This window comes from Vicia villosa, linkage group LG7 (genome assembly GCF_029867415.1).
Source record: "Vicia villosa cultivar HV-30 ecotype Madison, WI linkage group LG7, Vvil1.0, whole genome shotgun sequence".
NCBI classification, from domain to species: domain Eukaryota; kingdom Viridiplantae; phylum Streptophyta; class Magnoliopsida; order Fabales; family Fabaceae; genus Vicia; species Vicia villosa.
This window is the reverse complement of record NC_081186.1, coordinates 114,535,888-114,558,782: the sequence shown is the minus strand read 5'-3', so window position 1 is coordinate 114,558,782 and position 22,895 is coordinate 114,535,888. Positions and strand designations below refer to the sequence as shown.

General features: G+C 35.5%; 3 protein-coding genes across 4 annotated transcripts; 2 read left to right on the top strand and 1 right to left on the bottom strand.

Annotated features, from left to right (window-relative positions):
- Positions 1 to 4,904: 4,904 nt before the first annotated feature.
- On the top strand, positions 4,905 to 9,232 carry LOC131616638 (uncharacterized). The gene is made up of 5 exons (XM_058888017.1): positions 4,905 to 6,249; positions 6,459 to 6,517; positions 8,114 to 8,242; positions 8,399 to 8,534; positions 8,628 to 9,232. Exons 1-5 carry the CDS (start codon positions 5,548 to 5,550, stop codon positions 8,955 to 8,957), a joined length of 1,356 nt encoding a protein of 451 aa, XP_058744000.1. The 5' UTR covers positions 4,905 to 5,547; the 3' UTR covers positions 8,958 to 9,232.
- Positions 9,233 to 13,644: 4,412 nt separating this feature from the next.
- LOC131616637 (gibberellin 20-oxidase-like protein) lies at positions 13,645 to 14,911 on the top strand. The gene is made up of 2 exons (XM_058888016.1): positions 13,645 to 14,008; positions 14,302 to 14,911. The coding sequence occupies exons 1-2, from the start codon at positions 13,665 to 13,667 to the stop codon at positions 14,909 to 14,911; spliced, it is 954 nt and encodes a 317-aa protein (XP_058743999.1). The 5' UTR covers positions 13,645 to 13,664.
- Positions 14,912 to 14,957: 46 nt separating this feature from the next.
- LOC131616636 (subtilisin-like protease SBT4.14) lies at positions 14,958 to 18,103 on the bottom strand. Of its 2 annotated transcripts, none has more exons than XM_058888014.1 (9): positions 17,841 to 18,103; positions 17,516 to 17,760; positions 17,332 to 17,437; positions 16,685 to 17,198; positions 16,519 to 16,616; positions 16,216 to 16,443; positions 16,027 to 16,135; positions 15,729 to 15,942; positions 14,958 to 15,635 (listed from the first exon to the last, which is right to left on the bottom strand). In XM_058888014.1, the coding sequence occupies exons 1-9, from the start codon at positions 18,038 to 18,040 to the stop codon at positions 15,103 to 15,105; spliced, it is 2,247 nt and encodes a 748-aa protein (XP_058743997.1). In that variant the 5' UTR covers positions 18,041 to 18,103; the 3' UTR covers positions 14,958 to 15,102. The 2 variants fall into 2 exon arrangements, with proteins under 2 accessions (XP_058743997.1, XP_058743998.1); XM_058888015.1 differs by having other exon boundaries at positions 17,516 to 17,757; positions 17,841 to 18,102.
- Between the last annotated feature and the right edge of the window lie 4,792 nt (positions 18,104 to 22,895).

Sequence of the window (22,895 nt, the reverse complement as noted above, 5' to 3'; positions counted from 1 at the left end):
GTTAGTCGTAGCTTACTGCTCGACAAAGGTGTATTTTCCTGAGGGAAAGAAGTCCCAGCATAATGCTCGACAAGGTGTATTTGTCATAATGACAAGGAGGAGTTTTACTCCGGATTTGGTACCACATGCATACGTATAGTCGAGTCTCATTCATCATCGTCAGTCTTTATAATTTATGTTATCATTCATGTACCGCATTACTTATATATTGACTTATTGGATTATCTTGTTATATGATTCTTAATGATATTTGTGGGCATTACTATATTGATCATGCTTTCATTATGAATTATATTCTCACCCTTCTGCCTTAATGTTACCTACTCGTGGGTAATGTGCAGGTGATCCGCAAGTGTAGGTGCTCTCTTTGTAGTCGTCCGTTTTGGTATCGTCCGCTCGTGATACGTAACACCTAGGGGGGGGGGATCGAACACTTATTTTGTAGATAATGCTTATAGGATCCTTTTGATGTATATTTGATCCTTTAGATGCATTCGTATTATGTATTTTGGACACCTTCTCATGCGATGTATTTTGGAAGGATGTTGTGGATATTTTGTTTACCGATGCATTTATTTAAGTGTGAATACATTCAGGTGTTTATGGGAATCTTTCTTCTTTGATTAATTGTGTTACGCATCTTTTGCGAGTATGTTATGTTTGGTTACGTGGTTACTTAAGTGTAACGCCCTAATTGTTTTTATGAATTTAATTTTTATACTCTGATATTTGTACCTATATGCCTGGGTAGAATTGGGGTGTTACAATAGATGTCGACTCATAAAATAAGAAGAGCAACCTCTTCAGGACCTCGCTACCTCGAACTACTCATGGTTATCTACACATTACCCACATAGAGGCAACATTCAAACAGTAAGGGTGAGATATCACAACAATATAATAAATTATATAACGGTAACTATGCAAGAGATACCTCATGTAGGCTATCACAATTCAGGCTTCACTAATTTATACCATCATCCACAATTTTAATACACAAAAATATACACAAGCACACCCAATTCACCATTCAGATCAATATATAATTCATGCCTCAACCGTACCGCTCAATCATCATGCATATCATTCACCTTCATGTTATAGGACTGACTCGACTCCATGCATGTGGTACCAACAGGGCATAAGCCATATCCAAAATGCAAAATAGGGCAATAACAGGGCATGAGCCCTCAACAATAGGGCATAAGCCCTCAACAGTTTGTCAATCCAAACCAACAATAAGGCATAAGCCTTCAACCATGAATGCATGCAACATCGATATGCAACAACATAATTATGCAATTCCAGAGCATGAGCTCTCAACATTCTTCCATTCCAGGCCAACAAACAGCGACATCGTTATTAGACATGGCAATAAAACTCAGACCCACAGGTACCCACCCGAACCCGCCCCGAAGTTGACGGGGAAAACCCGCTTTGACTGAGTTTGGGTTTGGGTTTAGGTTTTCCCCGATTAGAATACATGGGGATGGGTCGGGTAATGGGGACACTCATGGACGGATCCAGAAATTTTAATGAGTGGGGTCAAGGTTAATTTTTTTATACAAAAATTAAAATTAAATAATATAAATATTTATAAAAAGTATATAAATACTTATGCGTACAATAATGATAGTGTATATTTAAAAAATTAAATATTACCAAATAAAATACCAATGTATAAAATTTTTTTTGAAGAAAACTTAATATTCAAGGATTATAATTGCCCTCTATGTGTCTTCATATTTTAAAAGTGTTGTAAGGCCCTTTTAGTAAATATGCTCTTCATATTTCATCTCAATCATTCAGATGATAACATGACATTTGATTCCTCTCCAGGATCTACAGGAAGATTATCTAAATCAACATCTAAATTTTTTTCTTCAAAGATGGCTCTATTTGTTGTGTTGATTCACTTTCCACTTCATAGACTCTACTGTTGATTTTCTTTTAAAATACTTTTCCATTTCTAACACATAAAAATATAACTCTATTAGTTACTACTTACTCGATTCTAATACAATTACAAGCATAAGCTTAAAATTAAAAACATGATAAAAATTGAGACAAAAATATAAAATCACAACACAATAATATAATATATCCAAAGAAAAAAAAATAATGAAGGAAGAAACTTACTTGAATTATTGTCTTTTTATTTCACTTAAGTAGGAGAATTGTGAAGGAAAAAAAAATAAAGTAGTGTGTAGAAGAAGATAAAAAGTGAGTAGAAATGAAAGAAATAGGCTTTTGTAGTGTACTGTACTCTGCAGATTTAATTAAAAGAAATTTTTTCATATCTTTTTACCTTTCATTTACTTTTGAGAAAAACAAAAAAAATGGAAAAACGAAAAATTAAAATTTATTGTCAGTTTATGTTTCGAGACTAAAATTTAATATAAATGAGTGGTGTGGGGACATTAAAATATTTTTGTGGGGTCAATATATAAAAAATAATTATTATTAGTATTAAAAATAAAAGTCAAGCGGGGTCACTTGACCCCAATTAGTACCACTTAGATCCGTGCTTGGGGACACTAGTACTCACCCCGAACCCGTTCCCGAACCCGCCCCGTTTATTTCAATATGTACATTATTATTTATATTTCATAATTTATATTATTAAATATGTGGCTAATGTTTTAATAATTTGATTTGTATTTATTATTTTAAATATTTGAAATATATGTATGAAATTTTTTGAGATTGTTTTATTTTGTTATTTATAATGTAATTTGATTTTTGAAAAAGTAAATATTTTTATTAAAAAAATTGATTTTACGAAATACATGGTGGCAGGGCAGGGATACCCGAACCCAACCGGAACCCGTTAAGGACGGGTTTGGGGCGGGTAACGGGGATTGATTGGGAATTCGGGTTTGGGTTTGGGGAGGTAAAATCCGTCCCCGACCCGCCCCATTGTCATGCCTATTCGTTATGCATTATCTCATGCAATTTATTCAATCATCATTCCTGCAACATCATCGTTAAAACACAACAAATACGTCGCACTTTGTAAGACAGTGACACGCGAGGCATAAGTCTCCAGCAGAAAAATACCGTTTTCAAATATTAAAACTATTATCAAATTAATAAAAATATTTTTAGCCGTCCAAACGGCACGGACACATGAGTCAAAAGATATGAATTTTCAAAGTTTGAAAAAATTGTCAGCTTTATAAGGTAACCGGTTACCTCCAGACTAGTAACCGGTTACACTACAAAACAGTAGCAAACCACACCAAAAACATCCAGTGGTAACCGGTTACCCAAATCTTGGTAACCGGTTACTTCATCCAAAATAAGCCAAAATGCCCAGTAGAACTATTAGTAGTTCTAGGTAGAAAATGTTTGTTTGTTGATCGATTTTAGCAAAAGATGTATAAGTCGCATTCGAGCAGAAAAATATTTCTTACTATTTTAGACGTTCTAGGTTTGACTTGCTCCACACGAGAACTAGGGGTGGCAAAACGGGCGGTGGCCCGCCGGAATGGCCCGCGCACGCGCCAAAAAATAACCGGTTGGATTGGGATTTTGGACCCGCCGCCCACTAAAGCCCGCCCCGCCAAAGCCCGCCGCCCGCTAAAGCCTGCCTCACCTATTGTTAAGCTTGTCTCATCTTAAGTCCTCCCTTTTTTAAGTTAATTCTAGTAATTCAAATTTTTGATGATTTTATTTTATACATTTATTTGTAAATATATGCAATATATTTTAAGGTAAAATTTATTTAAAAGATATTTTATAAAAAATTGTTCTAAAAAATAAGTGAAAATTTTAATTGAAAGGTAAAAAAAGACTATTAATCTTTTAAAAAAATGAAAGAAAAAGAAATAAAAATAATAGGCGGACAAGCACGCCACCCGCCACCTTGGCGGGGCGGGCATGTTTTTCATGTCCATTTTACTTGGCGGGCTTGCCCGTCCCGCTCGCTTTTTGGCGGGCTTTAGGCGGGGCGGGGTAGGCATCCCGTTTTGCCACCCCTAACGAGAACAATTAGTAATCAACAACAAGAATATCATAAACTTTAAAATACAGACAATCATACATTAATTGGATACAACTCCTTTTGCACATCTAAAAAAATACTATCAAACTCTCCTTCATAAGGCTTCTGATGAACTTTGAACAACGATGGTTTGATTATCACCGATTGACACAACTTGCTAATCCCGAATAACTGATTCAACTATTTGACGATCAATAGTACTTCAAGGAGCATACTTTATCTTTGAAACTTTTGTAATTGTAGAAACTTTGGAGAATCATTGCCTATTGCCACAAAAATGCCTTCATCTTCTTTTTACGATAACCTTGAAAGAATAGGCCACTTAAAAGATATGTTTTGTTTCCTTCTTTTATCTCACAAAACTTCTAACATGCTATTGTGTAATTGCACATCCATCTTCAATTAGGATTAATCTGGAGCAACCTTTAAGACATGATTTCATTGAGGTATTTGATTCAAATCATGATTTACACTGATTTGAATCACACGAGGTTGTGATTAGAATCATGTTCATTTTGTGGTTTGAATCAAATTGTCCATAAACAATTCCTAATTTTTACAAGGCTTCTGATTCGAATCATGCTTAACACTTAATTCAAACTAAACAACTCAACATCCAGATTAAAGAACTCTAACTTGTGATTCAAGTCACGCCTAATGAAACAACAAAGGAACAATTTGCTTGGCTAAAAAAGAAATTTATCATGAATCAAAACATTTTTATTTTATTGAGCAAGGATAATTCTTAGTGATACAACAACACAATAAACAAAGCAATTACACAAGACTATGAAAGATAAACTAATTCCACTTTAGAACATAAAATAAAAAATGTGAAATATTTTTAACCACATAGATTATATAAATAAAATTAAAAAAAAGAGAGGAATATCAATGATTCCAATTGGTACATTCTACAAACCAACCCAATCAACCGTGAGACAATGGCTTTGACTGACCGGTATCACAGTCTCGCCTAACTCTCAGCCCTCTTCCTCCCTTTCTTCTTCCATTACAGATTCATCCCTTTCCACCACTTCCAAACCCTCAATCTCTCCATTTTCCCCTTTCCAAACATCTCTCACTTTTCAAATTCAACAACTCTACTTCACAACCTTCCCCTAGTAACCATTCTTTACCCCATTCTCATGCTCTTCACATTTTTGTTGAATTTCCATACTTTCACCAACTGGGTCTCTTTCAAAACTCTCCAGGGTCCATAATTCACCTTAAAGTTTCGATTTTTACTGTTTTTTATCGCCAAGTGTGTATTCAATTTTCCTTAGTTTCTAAGCTTTTGACATGATCTATGATACATACTAGTTTTTGCTGAATTTCTAAGCTTTAGCTTTGATCTAGGGTTTGCATTGTGAAATTTTAAGAAACTACTATTGTTCCATGATATGCAATTTAGTATATAGTGTTGTAAAATAGTGGCTATAGGTTATGTATGAAGCAAGTTAGTTTTTGATGTTATTTGTGTGGACTGTTATTTGTTTGTAACATTTTGTAAACATGCTTGAATTGAAGTATAGGCATTGATGTCATTTTTATGTGGGCTTCCTATACTTGAGTGTGTTTATTGTTTGGGTTGTACTAGTTGGGTTTGGAAAAAGTGTCTGTATACTGCCGGCTATGAGAGTGAAAATTGGGGTCTGGCTACTGCGGAAGAGTTTGAGCCTATACCGCGATTTTGTCGCATGATCTTAGCTGTTTATGAAGATGATATTCGTAACCCTCAGTGGGCTCCTGAAGGGGGTTATGGGATTAATCCTGATTGGATAGTTTTACGGAAGGATTACGGGGATAACCAAGGTTGTGTTACTCCGTATATGATATACCTTGATCATGATCGTGATGAGATTATACTTGCTGTTAGTGGACTCAATTTAGGGAAAGAAAGTGATTATGCGGTTTTGCTTGATAATAAACTAGGACAGACGGAATTTCATGGTGGATATGTTCATAATGGGTTATTGAAGGCAGCGGAATGGGTTTTTGATGCGGAATGGGAGGTTTTGAGGAAGCTAATAGCAGAATACCCGACTTATATGCTGACATTTGTTGGACATTCGCTTGGGGCTGGGGTGGTAGCATTATTGACATTGCTAGCAATTCGTAATCGGGACAAATTGGGGTTACAGAGAAACAAGATAAAATGCTATGCGATTGCTCCTGCTCGATGCATGTCTCTCAATTTGGCTGTAAGATATGCGGATGTGATAAATTCTATTGTACTACAGGTCAGATGGTTTCCTTATGCTTATAGGAATTAGAAATTACATCGCAATTATTCTTTCATATATGACATTTATTCTTTCATCTGTGACATTTATTCTATCATCAACTTATCCGTAGAACCTATCCATAAAAGAGAACGATCTTTGCTGATTTCGTATCTATTTATTAGTTATGTACTAATATTCTATACGTGCTTACTCGTTTTGAGCAGGATGATTTTTTACCTCGGACAACCACTGCTATGGAAACCGTCTACAGGTCACTTTTATGGTAAAATAATTATCACGACTTTTAAAACAGTTTTATTGTATGAATTAATGCTGAAGACATTGATAATTAATTTTTCTAAGTCATCCTAGTAGAGAGCCAATATTGTGTAAGATTGAAGTGTGCATGCATTGTGATGGAATAGTTTTTTTAAAGTTAAAACTATGTATTCAAATCAAATGCCGTTAAGTTGACAGTTGTCACTGTGGAGAATCCATGGCATGGCGGATTCTGTGCCAGGCACCATAGTCTGCAACACCGTCGCCATGGGGAATCCATGGCATGGCGGATTCTGTGCCTGATGCCATAGTCTACATCACGATATTACAAGGCGTATTTTTAGCAGCCACCATAACCAGCCATTGATAATACTGTTCTTGAACACCTAATCTCTCCCACACATTCGGGATCCCATGATGTAGAAGTTTGATAATGGAAGAACTTTTTCTGGTGTTAAGATAGAGATATTGTTTTTCGTAAGATGTACAATAACCATTCCTAGCCTAAACGTAAGATAAATTGTTGGAAAACTTGCTCTTGCCTCTTGGACTTGCTGTCGAAACCCGGTAAGCATGCTTAAACTAAATTTAAGCGAATTATATAACGGGCCTATGCTTTGTTCATGCCTTAAATTCAAAAGGGATTCGCGATAGGGAGGTGATGGTAGAGACAAGTCGTTTTAAGGCTTAAATTTAACACTGTTGAGCATTTCGAAGTTTGTCCTTTACACGTCTAATCCTCTTTAAGTAACTACTACCTATGTTATCAATCTCGGATAACAATGCGGCGCGGCCATCCCTAAAAATGGAATAATGGGACCCGGGAGCGGAACGGCTGATATTTTAGTGACGCGGATTCTAATACAATTAATACTAATGAACACAAAATTGTTAAAAACTAAAATAAATTAATTAAAATTCATGAAGTATTCATATTTAGAAATAAAAGCCGTAAGTCTTAAGCAAAGCATACTTGCAAAGCCAATAAAATTGAATAAAATAACCTTGCCATCCTTAAAAATTTAAGGGTAATATCAGAGTAGCGTCGTTCCGAATCCAATCCCATTATCGTGGTCATTCCAGCCGAGTCACCCATCTGTGCTGTGGCCGAAACGGTACAGCCTGGCGCGGTTTCCTTGGTTGAGCTGTTCCGTCCCGAGATAACAGCCGGAATTCCCGAATTTGATAACATAGACTACTACTACTTGCTTTTTCAACATTCCTATGTATTTTTTATTTACCTATCTGTCATATCAGTTGAACATTTCTCATGCAAAAAATTAATTTCCAGTTTTCCTGAATTTGCGGCTGGTTCCAACCAATTAATATGGTAATTTTTTCTCGGCAAAATGCCGTAAACCTGCTTTATTCATAGATTTCGGGATTTGTTGAACGGAGTGGTATAATTTGTATACTAACAACAGGTTTTAAGTTTTTCAAATTTTCACGCATATGCATTAGATTATTGCATTTATTTCAGCTTTTTTCCATTAGGATGAATGAGCTCTGATCTGAACACTGTTATCCTTTCATGCTTATGCATTGGATTAGTACAATCCAGCTTTTATGAGCAACAATGGTTGTTTTACTTTCTTTGCAGTTGGCCTTGTTTATTGTGTTTCTTGTGCTTAAAGGATACTTGCACACTGGAGGAGAAAAAACTTAGAGACCCCAGGCGTCTGTATGCACCTGGTCGTCTCTATCACATTGTAGAGCGAAAGCCCTTCAGGTACAGTATTTGATGCTATCTCAGCGAAGTTTCACCGAGCAATCTATTTATTTTGTACCATACGACATTTTACTGAACGAAATTTATTATTGTATTCGATGCGTTGAATATCATCTGTATGCAGTAATAATTTGGAGTATAGTCTTCTGGTTGCAGGTTTGGAAGATTTCCACCGATTGTTAGGACAGCAGTACCTGTCGATGGGAGGTTTGATCATATAGTTCTTTCTTGCAATGCAACTTCTGACCATGCTATCCTTTGGATCGAGAGGGAATCCCGACAGGCGCTCGATGTAAGATATTTACTTCTTTCACTATTAGAAGAGCTTTGCTTATTATTCTTATTATTATGCGGCATTGCTAAACCATTATATTTCGTGAATTAGTTAATGCTAGAGAAAGATCGACATATGGATATTCCCGCAGAGCAGAAGATGGTGAGGCAAAAATCTCTAGCTCGCGAACATAGTCAAGAGTACCGCGCAGCCCTTCAGAGGGCAGTTGCTTTGGATATTCCTCAAGCATACTCACCTTCCTCATATGGAACATTTCATGAAATTGGCATCGAAGAAGAAGAAGAAGAGTCCGAAAGATCTAGTGGCAGAAGCTCCTCCTCGTCTCACAAGAAACAATCGGAAGGTTGGAATGAATTTGTCGGGCGCATGTTTGACGTGGACGACGCAGGTCATATGGTGTTCAAGAAGACAAATCCTTAAAATATTTCTCTATATTAAGCTTATTAGAGCCTTCTATGATTCTAATTTGGTTCCAAGAATGAAAATTCACTGATTTACATCAAGCACTTATTTTAGTGTAGTACATGTTTTGTTGGGATGTTCATTTTAGTTTGCTTACATGTGAATATTATAACTTGAAAAAGCCTATTTGGGTTAATCTTCAAAGGAAGTGTTTGTAGAAAGAGAAATATGAATACTATTTTTGATGTATAAGAATCACTTATTTTGATATTCTTTTAAGTTGATGAGCAAAAGTATGTGTTAGCAGAAAGATCTAGCACTTGAGAGAATAATTGACTTTGGTTAAGCAGGTGCAAAAGTGATTAATCAAGAGGTAATGAGTCAGTAATGGCAAAATCAAATCTTCAAAACACCTTTTTGGATACAAATGAGATGCTATGCAATCATGATATTCCCACTGCAAAAATCTAGTGCTTAGATTTTGTGTCTTTTTTGAATGACCTACAAATCCATAGTTATTCTTATGTCAATCTTATCATTTTGTCTTATTGTTTACTTGTTTTAGCAGTTAGTTAAAATGTTTTTAATCTTCTGACACTTTTTTTTTTTCTTTCAATTTTGTATTAAAATAATCCTTAGAGATTGATGTGTTTTATGTGTTAGTGAATGCTTGAGTTTTCAGAGTGTGCTCTTTTCAAGTTCTCGTTTGAATTTCATTTAGTGCTAACAATTTTTGTGCTGCGTTAGTTCATACAGAATTCTAGATTTAAATGAAGCGTTTGCAAATAGACAGTAAGATTAGTCTTCTTAAATTAATCGGTTGCAAGGTCAGATAGCAAGTTTTAAGGCGCGAGAATGTTGTTGTTGTGAATGTAGAAATGTATTCACATTTGAATTTGAGAAAGGAAGAGGTGATAAAAGTGTGAATATGGTGAAATTAAGATGCTTTTGACCAAATAGTTGTTGAAAAGTTTTAGAAGAAGAAAGTGTGATCCATGCATAGCGGAATATAAATAAATATAGAAAGTCATCGTGGTTGGGGCTTGGCAGCTTATTACCAGCCTGTACTATTGCATATATTAAAAACAAGCAACATGTCTATGAAACTATATAAAACATCTTATTATTGATGAATTAATCACTCATGTAAAAAGAAAATGAAACTATATAAAACATCTTATTATTTATGAATAAATCACTATTGTAAAGGTGGGTGAAGTAGTTTAACTCGTAAATGTTAGTTGAGTTAAATTGGTGTAACTTGTTGATTCAAAGTTTAATTTTTGATGATACCATTTATTTATTGTAAATAAATTATTGATATTTATAAATTAACAATTATTTTTTTTCTAATAAAAAATCACTCTTGGTGTACTATTTGATCACTTTTTAAGTATGAAGTAAGTTTTATTTTGGACACCACTCAAGATTGTTGGATATGCATCTAACGAATTGTATACGAGGCTGGACAACGACAATTGGCGAATATAAAGTGGCGAATATAAAGATCGACATTATGGATTGAGAAAAAAAAGAAATCAGGGGTCTTTATTTTATGCAATTCTGATTAATTTATTGCGTTCTTTTTAAAAATTGTGATTAAAATGTGTGAAGGTACATTGTAATAACTAAAATGCAGTTCATTTGGAAAATAACCAATTGTATCATGAGAGGACGAGACACATCGATATTCATTTATATTTTATTAGAGATGGGAAAAAAATTTAAAGAAATCACAGTTGAAAAAGTTGCTAAAGAGGACAGACAACCCAATATATGCGTTCACCATGTCACTATTGATCAAAATTTCAAGAATTATTCGGATTTGATCAAGTTTGTTGAAGATTAGTTCTAAGTTGGAGAGAATAAAAAGTGGTTCTTGGTTAAAATTTGAGTACCACCATTTATTTGAAGTCAATGTGAAAATTTGTGACGAATATATCTTCAAATCTATTTTTTTTTAGTTTGTACATAAATTCCGTTAAGCGAATTTAGTTGGTAGTTATGTAGGGATATCTGGTGCAGAGGCGTGAGTTCGAACTTGTGACATCCCACTTGTTTATCTTTAAAAAAAATGTTGTTTATAATTTCTCATGTCTTTTTTACAAAAGCATATATTGCAAAATCAATTTGTAACAACTTGTGTGAAAAGTGGGAAAATATGAGTTATTGAGGTTTGAGAGCATTCTAGATTTAAGAAACATGTTTTAAACAACTTGGATATTTAAGAGTTATTAAGAAGAGGATTTAATCTTTCTATATTTTAATTCTTTAATAATTTGTTCCGGTCGACCTCAACCCTGCGTCACTGCAACTATAAGGTATTGTCCGCTTTAAATGTGAGAACCTTTACGGTTTTGTCCTTTTAAAAAAAGCGTCCCGCTGGATTGATGTGTATGAATATTGTATATAAACCATCCTTAGTCTCGATTTCCAAGTAATGCGAGACTGTTTTGTACATTCCGAAACAATTGCCCATAATTGAGATTAAGGGACACGATGCCAAGTTCGAGTTTCCATAGATGACGTGACTGTCTTGCTCAGAGAACTAGAGATAAGTGATGAAGTGATGGAATAAAACTCATACATGTTGAATTAGATTTCAGGTGCGGTGGATCAGACTTATGCAGTGAGGAGGTTGAACCTACAAGGTTAGCTCTACAATGCCCAAATTAGTGACCAGATTAAAAGTAGTTTGAGAGTGAGAATGAATAGAATACTTGAAATAGTGTGAACTGATCTTTACATAGTATGGATGATTCAAACCGTTTGCATATGATCCGATTCTTTATGTGAATTATCGTTCAATTAGATCCAACTGTAAGAGATGTGACAACTAGCGTGATAGTGATTCCTCGAAAAAGACGAGAGTCGACCTGTTCATCAACAAACATTTATGTATTTCTCCACTCCTTATTAATATCTTTATTTTAATTTGTTGTGAAAAACGATACCAATAACAAAGTATAATAGGGAATTAGGGAAGAGAATAAGAACACAAGAATTGGTTATAACTGCTATTCTTTCACTTTCTCTTAAAACAAGATTACAAGTTTACAAGAATAACAAATAACCTCTCTCACCCTAAATTAGGATTTGCAGCTTAGCAATGATGAGAGACTAGTATGCTATTTATAATAAAACCTAACATACTAACTAATGGGCTTTTTTCCACAAGACCCATTATACAAGCCAACTTAATAAACAAGCTAACTTAACAAATTAGGGTTTAAACACTAAAACCTAATTTAACATGCTAACAACCCTAGCATCTTCGACACAAGCATGTGAACAACCTTCGACTTCATGCTCAATCCTATCGAACCAAGAAGCTACCTTTCAACCATACTAGAGTTCGATCCAATATCTCACAAATCTCCACCTTGGACCTAACTCTACAACATCAAGGGAACAAACTAGCTATCTTCATGCAGCTTTATCAACTGCATACAGTGGAAAAACTTGCAACTCGGCAATGATTTCTCCGCTGCCGTCAATTCTGCATTCATGGCTGCCTCTCCCTTCAACGCTTCCACGCAACCCTGCTAGACCAGTAGGGCTTTCATCTTCAAGCGCCACAGACCGAAATCATTCACTCCGGTGAACTTTTCAATCTCATACTTTGTTGAAGGCATCTTCTCCACGCTCACCGCACCAATTTGTTGTGAAAAACGATACCAATAACAAAGTATAATAGGGAATTAGGGAAGAGAATAAGAACACAAGAATTGGTTATAACTGCTATTCTTTCACTTTCTCTTAAAACAAGATTACAAGTTTACAAGAATAACAAATAACCTCTCTCACCCTAAATTAGGATTTGCAGCTTAGCAATGATGAGAGACTAGTATGCTATTTATAATAAAACCTAACATACTAACTAATGGGCTTTTTTCCACAAGACCCATTATACAAGCCAACTTAATAAACAAGCTAACTTAACAAATTAGGGTTTAAACACTAAAACCTAATTTAACATGCTAACAACCCTAGCATCTTCGACACAAGCATGTGAACAACCTTCGACTTCATGCTCAATCCTATCGAACCAAGAAGCTACCTTTCAACCATACTAGAGTTCGATCCAATATCTCACATAATTGTTTACAACTTCATTTACACCTAAGTTCTAAATTAATTCTAAATTTATTGTTAGTCAAATCAATATTTACCAAATGCTTAGTTTGACTACTATTATTCTTTCTTTCTTTTTGTCAATCTCCTCACAATATCTCTGACAATTTCAGATATCAAAATAACTGATAAAAAATCTAATATAACTCACAACAATGTTAACTTCATTGACTAAATGACCAACTACCTATAATTAATAAACCAAGTTGATGTTCCACATGGAAATTAGTGTATGCACTTTAAGCAACATAATCTATATATTAATTCCACCCTTGTTGATTATTTTCTATAGAAAGCCCTTTCTTTAATAAATCATGGTCATAGACTCAACTTATCCCACCATCATTAACTTTTGTCCAATCATTAACTTCCACAATCATACTCCATTTTATAAAACCAATTGACTCTACACAAAAGCACCTAACAAGTTAGTTTTATTTTAGCTTCATTATGCTACATATCTTTGTTGGCACTTCTTAACTATCACTTATTATATTCATTATTCTTCAACTATAAGCTTTTGACCAAACTTATATACATTAAATACACCACAAAACTTTGGTAACAAAATACCAATATCACCTTTTCCAAATGGCAAATGTTGATCTTCCTATTATAGACATTTCTGAACCTTTTCAATCTTCTTCTTTAGCAACTCTCTCTAAAGCATGCAAAGAGTGGGGATTTTTTCATATAATCAATCATGAAGTTTCTAAAGATCTTTGTAGCCAGCTTCATTCTTTGTCTAAGTTTGTCTTTAGTCTTCCTTGTGATACTAAACTTAAACTTGGTCCTTTCTCTTCTTTGAAATCTTATACTCCTCACTTCATTGCTTCTCCTTTCTTTGAGAGCCTTAGAGTTGATGGACCTAACTTCTATGTTTCTGCTAAGAGTTCTCAAGATGTTTTGTTTGAAAATCAGAATTCTAAATTCAGGTAATGTTACATTAGGCCTTTCAAATTTTCAATCCATGTTTTTTTTTTCTATTCCATATGTGGCTTATTTGAATTGAGTTATGATCTATTGGAAGAGCTTATGACATGTCCATAACTTATAGCACCGACACCTCTGAAAAAGACGTGTTCCTGTCCGTGTTTATATCAGACACCAACACCGACACAACATATACATTTGTGATTACGTTCAATTTGTGTTTTTTTTTTTAAAATTATTACCGATGTCTACATGTCAGACACAAATTTATTTCTCTATATGATGTTTTCAACAGTGAGACACTAGAGGACTATTGCACCAAGATGTCAAACTTATCAGAAAGAATCTTAAAGTTAGTACTAATGACTTTAGGAGAAGGTTTTGAGAACCTATTCTACACTTCCCATTTCAAAAACTGCCAAGGCTACTTAAGAATAAACAACTACACATCACCAGAAACCACAGATTCACAAAACCAACCAGAAGGCCTAGGAATGCACACAGACATGAGCTGCATAACAATCCTATACCAAGACGAAATCGGCGGGCTCGAAGTGAAAACACGAGAAGGAAAATGGATTGACATTAGTCCTTCTGAAGGGTCCTTGGTGGTGAACATAGGTGACATGATGCAAGCTTGGAGTAATGATAGGTTGAGATCTTCTGAGCATAGAGTGGTTTTGAAGAAGCCTGTGGAGAGATTCTCTTTGGCCTTTTTTTGGTGCTTTGAGAATGAGAAAGTGGTTTTGGCACCTGAGGAAGTTGTTGGAGAGGGGAAGGAGAGGGTTTATGAGCCTTTTGTGTGTTCTGAGTATTTGAAGTTTAGAGAGAATAATCAGAGAGGGAGGTTTGAGAAGGTTGGTTATACAGTTAGAGATTTTGCAGGGATTAAATCTCAACTGTGAATTGGTTATACTATATGATAATGTATGTATGATTTCTTTGATTTATGTTTATAGTGATCTAAGTTGTGAAAATGATATATATAGAATAAGTATATATAAGGTTTTTGTTGATAATGATATTCAAATATGTATATTTAAATTACGGCGGTTTTAAATTACGGTTGTGATTTTGATTACTGCTAAATGCAACTTTATGGACTGTAGATAACAATAGGGCTTCTAACAATGTAACGAGGGCTTCTCCAAATAAGCGAACCCGATACAATTTTCATGCTTGCCATAGATTTTGCTTTCACCACTACCTTGAAGCTCTTCTTTTGCAGGGAGTGAGAGAAAATAAGACTAGTAGGCTTCACTATGATTTCAACTCCTTTTGGAGATTTAACGGTCGCGTTATAGATGGTTGGTCCAGGACCTACATTGGTAACTCTTCTCCTGAAAACTCCTATTGTTATATCTGCGTTGGTTTTCGCACTTAATTGCATGCTAGGATAGTTAATAGCATCGTGGCCGATCCCAGGAAGTAAAGAAGTGCAGTTTATAGGAGAACCGGTTAGTACTGATAATGCGGAACCATTGTATCCTTCGTGACATAAGAACTGAATATAAGCGAAGTCGTCCATGTCGTATACTAAACCAGGGTTCAGAGCTTTTCTTGGATTAACTTGACCAGCACCAAATGCGAACTCGGCTTCCTTGTTAACTTTCTGGCTCATTGGTTTAGCTTGACAAAGAATATAACAACATTAGTTACGTGAAATGTCTGAACCGAACCGTGAATAGTCCTACGAAATGGAAATAAGTTTTGATCTTTCACCTGTGGTAATTATGGCTGATCTGATTGCAGCAGGAGTCCAATCGGGGTGAAATGACTTCACATATGCTGCTACTCCGGAAACATGAGGGCATGACATGGAAGTACCGGACATTAGTGTAAATTCGGAAAATTGAGTGTCCCCTTCTAAACCAGTAATCGAAGTTTTAAGCGTATATGCTGCCAAGATGTTAATGCCAGGAGCTGTTATATCGGGCTGCATACAAGAGATCATTCAACACAATAATCAAGTACTAATATATAATCACAAAAACGGAAGAACAATAGCAACTATTAGTACCTTGAGGACATGCTGAGATCCTGGATTTGGACCCCGAGATGAAAAAGACGCGACAAATGGAGCTGGTATTTTCACTTCGTGGCTCTTATGTATCACTGCTGAAGGCGATCTTTGTTGAACAAAGATATTTATGATTTTAGATAATCGAGTAAGAAGGTTACTTAGAAAACAAGGAAGAGAATGTTTTACCTCGTAGATTGTATATAATTGGTAATAATTTGACCTGTGGTTTGATTCACAAAGGTAGCAGGAGCACTGAATATTTGAGCAACATCTAGAAATTGATCATTTTCAACTATAGTACCAATGCCTCCTATTGCTTTCACTACAGCATCAGCGCCCCATGTTCTAAATCTACAATAAACAATCTTTCCTTTCACTTTTTTAGGATCTAAGGATTCGGCGTCATCACAGAACCTGTCGAAGTATTCAAATTTCCTTGTTACTAAAGAAACTTCATCAGATAGTATTGAAAATCAAAGCGGAAATTACTTAGCATCTTCCTTGCTTGAAGAGTCTCGTGCTGCGTCGATCCCATTAACAAGAGGGTACTGCTTTTGTTTTGGACTAAAAGTGCTTACTCCTTCTCCCTGCATAATTCTCAATGTTAGATATACACACATTAGATGTGATGTGCGAAAAATTTGTGAAAACTTACAGAAACATTTTTTCTACTTCCCATCTCTATAATGCTCTGGAAGTCTCTATCGATGCCACTAGCAGCTACGGTGACAATCCATGGCGCATTATTTACGACAGTTGCCATAGTTGGGCCACCGTTTCCGGCTGAGGCGACCGTGATTATACCTTTCCTCATGGCATGAAATGACCCGATAGCTATACTGTCCTGCACATAATTTGCATTTCCTCCGCCTAATGAAACCGATATGACATCCACACCGTCATGTATGGCAGCCTCAAATGCAGCAAGTATGTCCATATCAGCACACCCATCTTCTGTCCAACACACTTTGTAAATAGCCAACCTGGCTGAAGGCACCGCCCCACGAGCCGTCCCTTTCGCTAATCCGAAGAGGCCTGCGTTCGGTACAAGATTTCCTGCTGCTGTTGATGCAGTATGCGTTCCATGCCCTTCCACATCTACGGGAGATAATATATCAGACGGATCAGACCTTCCGTCAAGCTTGAAGTATCTGGCTCCAATGATCTTGCTTCGAGTTTTCCATCAAATAAAGATGCCAAGGAAAATGTAATACTTAATGTCACACTAAATAGTTTCTAGATAAGCACTTATAATGATAATCGTTTATGCTATACGCGTTTAATTAAGGTTAGGGATGTTACTTATTGCAGCCGGAGAAATTAACAAATTTGTGACAAGTTCCTTTCCATTTAGCAGGTGGAGGGCCAAATCCATCATCTTTGAAGCTTTGAAACTCAGGAGTGACCCCTAGATCATGAAATACAATTACATAAAACAAACAAAAAATGAAAGTGAGTTGAAAGGTATGTATGATAATTTATAAACCTGTATCCAAAAGAGCCACAATTGTGTCACTCTCTGACTTCAGTTTTCTCTTAGCTGTCAAAGGTAATCCAATAAAATTCCATGATCTTGTCGTGTGTAGCTTTCGGTATTGATTTGGAAATACTGAGACCACTTCATTCATGCCAGATAACTTGTTGGCTTCATCCTCAGAGAGTTTAGCAGCAAATGCATTAAAGCTCTTTGTATAGCTGTATACTATGGATTCTTTGGCTTCAACATGGCTGCTAAGTAAACAAAGATTAATAACAAAGATTAAAACGTCGTTTTTGATTGAACATAAGCTACATTGCTCACTTTTCACTACCTTTGTTTAACAGCTGAGAGAATATTTAAATGAGTCTCTACTGCTTTTTCTCTACTAACGGGATGAGCTTCTAGGAAAACAATGTAAAAGTTCTGCAAACCATAAACTGAATTATTTCTTAGTAGAATCAGCAGAATTGGAAGCCAAATAAGAGAATATGAGTTGGTAAGTTTCGGAAAAAACATGTTTAGCATTGACATGCTAGACTTATAAACAGTGTATAGGGTCTCTAAGCATAGGTTTATATATATATATATATAGAGAGAGAGAGAGAGAAAAGAAAGGATGAGAAGAAAGCATGTTTCAAGTTTCAACTACTTTGCTTCTTCCACATAAATAATTATAGGATGTTTTTGGTATGGGAAATTTGCATTGCAAGACAGATCATAGAACTTGTGATTGTTTCCATTTTTGGTCACAGTCAATGTTGACATATAGAGCCAAAAGAAAATGATGAAAACTAGAGTTTGAAGGCTGTTAGGCACATTACTTTCAAGTGCAGTAGATATATATTGCTTAAAACTAAAGAACCCTTTGAATTAGGACTCAACTATTCCTTGAATTCCAATGCAAGCCTGATATTGCCTTGAATACATTAATCTATTATTTATCATGGCATAGCTTCAAGTTAAACCAGATTGAGACGTGATTTTTGAGATTAATGCGTCATGTTTTGATCATGGTTTTAAATTGCAGTCCGCAACCGCAATTGCGGCCGTAAACTCAATTTGGATGTGATTTGCAATGTAAAATATTAACATTAAGTGTTTTTTAATGGTGTATTTTAAATATTTCCTAATTTAAATTCACGTCGCAACGACCGTAATACGCATCACGGCAACTGCAATGACCGCAATCGTAACACCCGCAACCGCATCCGCAATTTATATTTTTTAATTATACATTTCAACATTGTCATATAAAATAACAATGTTTAAGACTTAACATGAACAAATCCTCAGTATATATTTATTTAATGATACCAGGTGATGACGTCTAATGATAGAGAATTTATTTAAGAGTTTTTTTTTTTTAATAAACAATTTGTATCTAGCGGGTTTCGAACCTGAGACTTTGAGAGAAGCACACTCTCAAGACCCAAGCGTTTCACCGCTAGACCACACACACGCACACTTATTTAAGAGTTATTGGTTAAGATATTTTAATCGGTATGTTATTTTAATTATTATTTTTATGTTCTAAAAGTTTCTTAAGTCTTAAGGATTGTCAATTTTTAATTATACTTTCTATGGCATATCAATTTCATTACCTTCGATCAATTTCGCTCCATCTTTAATCTCTATTGGATGAATACCACTCCTATCACACCCCATTTCCATCTTTTTCACGCGAATTTATTTCATCTTATTCTACAAACACTCGTGTTACAACTCCATAACCAACTATGCATTTTAATCATGGGTATACACTATCGCGACGTGAAAAATACCCTAACGTCTAACTACTCGAAATAAACAGAGTCGCAATCAAAATTTTAGTTTTAAAGGGAAACGTCAATAAAGTCCTTGAAGAACGAAAACATGGTCGTCGCAACCAAATTTAAGTTCAGAGGTCGGTTATGCGCGAGGAAGGTATTAGCACCTCTTACATCATTGTATCGAACATGAGCCATTTAATCAATTTTGGACAAGTGTTAGCTTAAAATGTTTAAGTTTCTTCTGCTTATTAAAAGTATTTACTAAAAATGATGTCTGAGGTTTTTTTTATAACTTTTACAAACATGTTCTTGTGATTATTCTTTTACCAAGAAAAGTAGTTGAGAATCCGAATAGAGTTAGACTCAGTAGGCCAACCCAAATTGCTTTCGCTCGGCGTGAGAGATCTGAGCAGGCTTCAAGGGGTCGAGAACGCGGTCGAGTATCGTAGGAGGAAGTGGATGAACCAACCATTTCTGCTCCCAGGAATCGTCTATTATGTGCATCCTCATATAGGGATAATGAGCGGGCAACGAAGGAGGTTCATGTTCCCGCACCCGAGGATTTTCATGTTCTGGCACCCGTGCATGTTTCCCCGACTTATCCAGGAAGGCCCTCTAACACCTCCCTCTTAATATATTACTCCGATCATGTTGCCCGACATGTTTTCATTGGACATTTATATGTTTTATTACACTTTTCATTACGATTTTACTTTTATTATTACACTTTTTCATTACATCTCCCTCTTGATATTAATTTTTATTTTACAGGAACAGACGGTACTAAAGTCCGTGAACCACACTCGCAAAATATTCACTATACATCGTCCTACTACAAATTAGTTAAGGGAGGCCATTATTGCCTCCAGACTTTGTTGTTTCGGTTACAACACCATTAGCCACAGAATGCAGGGGGCATTCATAGAGAGATGGCACAAGGAGACGTCATCTTTTCACTTTCCGATTGGAGAGACGACGATCACTCTAGATGACGTCGCCTGTCTGCTACACCTTTCTATCAGAGGAAGGCTCCTTAACCATTCATGCATCACTCGTGATATTGCCATTGAGTGGAAGATTAAGTATTTGGATGCTTAACCAAAAATGACCACTGAGCAGTGTTCCTCAACTAATGGGGCACATCCAAAGTTCTCATTCTTGAAGGACCTTTATAAAGACCATCTCATTGCAGCAAATGATTCCGAGAATGAGGACGATGACTTCTTTGCTCAGTATCAACGTCAGTGTTTTTTGAGATGTTACTTCATGTTCTTGGTTGGCACATCCCTTTTTATGGACAAAAGTGCTAACTACATGGATGTAACTTACCTATGGTACTTCATGGATTTGGATGCGATAAGGGAGTGGAACTAGGGGGCGGTTGTTTGGTATACCTATACCAAAAGCTGAATGAAACCTCTAACTAGAGGACGACGAAGCTTACAGGTTCTTGCACACTGCTGACGGTACCTTTCATTCCCACTTTTAAATTTATTTTACTATTAATAATTTTTTACATGTCTCTTATTCTTTTTTCAGAGATGGATCATTTCTCACTTCCACCGCATTCATGGGTATGGTCTTTGTTAGAACAAAGTTTGGTTCTACATCTTTGAAATAGTTTTGATGATAACAAACACATAATTTTAATGAGAACATATATGCTCCCTAATCGTTTATTTATGTTACAGAAGTTCTGATGCTTACCCAGATAAAAGAATAAGAAACAAATTTTGAAAGAAGCACAAGAACAAGAAGTATTTGCCATTTGATCTTTGTTTTAAGAAGATCATATTCTGAAAGTCACTACAACAAGCTCTCCAAGATCAAAGTAGTGAGGTTGTGGATTGCTCAGGTTTTGACTGTGATTTCTCAGAAGCAGAAGTTCTGATCAAGCTCTGATAAGAAAAACGCTTCTTGCACCAAACACTGACGTAATGCTTTGATACATAATATTCTGATACTTAGTTCTGTTACAAGTCATTTAATTCAAGACCTTCTAATAACGGCTGAAACTTTAATTCTACGGACATAATCTTTATTTTTGGAAAGAACTTAAAACGAATTATATCAAACCTTCCAAAAACGAAGAAGTGTGTCTCTCAACGGATCCAAAGCTTTACTATATATATTGAAGACACTACTGAAGTTCAAAATAAGATTTCTCACGCACAAACAATTACGAAGAGCTCTCAAATTATCATTCATTCATTATTCTTAAACATTGTGTATACATCACAGTTGTGATATAACTTTCTAGAAGCAATTCTTAAACACTTTCTAGTTGTAAGTTTACAATTGTGTTCCTTGAGAAACTGGGTTGTGGTTTATCTCAAGAAGACATTGACGGTTGTCATTGTGAAAGTTGTAATCAAGTTTGATTTAGTGGATTAAATCCTCCTAAGAGAGAGACAAAATCACCTTGGCGGGTGGATTGGAGTAGTTTGAGTTCAAACGAACCAGGATAACCAAACGTGTTATTAATTTTGTATTTGTTTAAAAACCCAATCGAACCCCCCTTATTGTGTTCTTCTATCCTTCACTCTTGATCTTGACTATATGGAGAAGATGGCAAGGCTGCCATGTATCTCCCCCGTAGAGGGAATCAGGTTGTGATGTCGTTCCGGGTGTATCTAGATCAGACTGTTCTTGATGACATCATATAAACAAAGTTTGCTATTTTATAAGGACAAAAAACATATTTTACCCTATTTTTTATCTCTAAATATAAAAATTGTGACACAATTTTAAAAGGCCTAATAAATTAGCAAGTTTATATACACATTTAAACATCAAATAAATCAAATTGGTGTATTTCAAGTACTTTCAGACTTATGAGCAGAGATCATCTTCATTTCTTAAAATAAATTAGCATTTTTTATTATGAGTTTTGTGTATAAATATCTAATGAATGTCACAATTTTATTTTATTAAGAATATTATAGGATACCTAGGTACAAAGTCTACAAGCATGTACTTTACCATGTGAATGGATCCAATTTATGGGAAAAGACTCCATATCCAGATGTGTAGCCACCTAAGTATTGGAAGATGTCCGATAGACTAAAGAAATGGAGAAATCTTGAGCAAGCTGAGATTGATGGGACTGACAAAAAATTAAAAAGAACGGGTTTAATAGTCAAATGCTCTAGGTGCCAAAAAGAAGGACATGATAAAAAGACTTGCAAGGTCACACCAACACCTCAAGCAACTCAGACAACTGCTACACAAGTTGCTGCATCTTGGGCCAATGCAAATCAGGCTTCGGCAACATATGCTTCAACTCATGTCAATGCAAATCAGGCTTCAACAACTCATGCTAATGCAACACATGCTTCATCAAAGCTTCAGCAACACAGGGATACATGAATGCAACTCAGTCTTCTCAAGAAAAGGAAATATCAGGGCAAGGCAAAAGGGAAAAGGCAAAAGGAACTGGCAAGTAACAAAAACTTGGTGTAAGAAGGCCCTTTGTACCACCATGACCAGCAAAAAAATCCTCTGCATCCAAGAATGTGATTGGTCCTACCACCAAGAGGTCTACTCGAACCAAGAGAAGCACACCAAAGAGAACCATCTAGTCATATTTAGGTCTTATCTATTTTATGATATTAGCA

Excerpts from the sequence above, each read along its gene's own strand:
- LOC131616637 (XM_058888016.1), top strand. The coding sequence starts at position 13,665 with ATGGCAAATGTTGATCTTCCTATTATAGACATTTCTGAACCTTTTCAA. Across the intron at positions 14,009-14,301 it reads AATCAGAATTCTAAATTCAG|TGAGACACTAGAGGACTATT; the intron begins GTAATGTTACAT and ends TGTTTTCAACAG.
- LOC131616638 (XM_058888017.1), top strand. The coding sequence starts at position 5,548 with ATGTCATTTTTATGTGGGCTTCCTATACTTGAGTGTGTTTATTGTTTG. Across the intron at positions 6,518-8,113 it reads GTCTACAGGTCACTTTTATG|TTGGCCTTGTTTATTGTGTT; the intron begins GTAAAATAATTA and ends CTTTCTTTGCAG. Across the intron at positions 8,243-8,398 it reads GTAGAGCGAAAGCCCTTCAG|GTTTGGAAGATTTCCACCGA; the intron begins GTACAGTATTTG and ends TTCTGGTTGCAG.
- LOC131616636 (XM_058888014.1), bottom strand. The coding sequence starts at position 18,040 with ATGTCAATGCTAAACATGTTTTTTCCGAAACTTACCAACTCATATTCT. Across the intron at positions 17,438-17,515 it reads TGTGGCTCTTTTGGATACAG|GGGTCACTCCTGAGTTTCAA; the intron begins GTTTATAAATTA and ends TTCATGATCTAG. Across the intron at positions 16,444-16,518 it reads TCAAGCAAGGAAGATGCTAA|GTTCTGTGATGACGCCGAAT; the intron begins GTAATTTCCGCT and ends ATACTTCGACAG.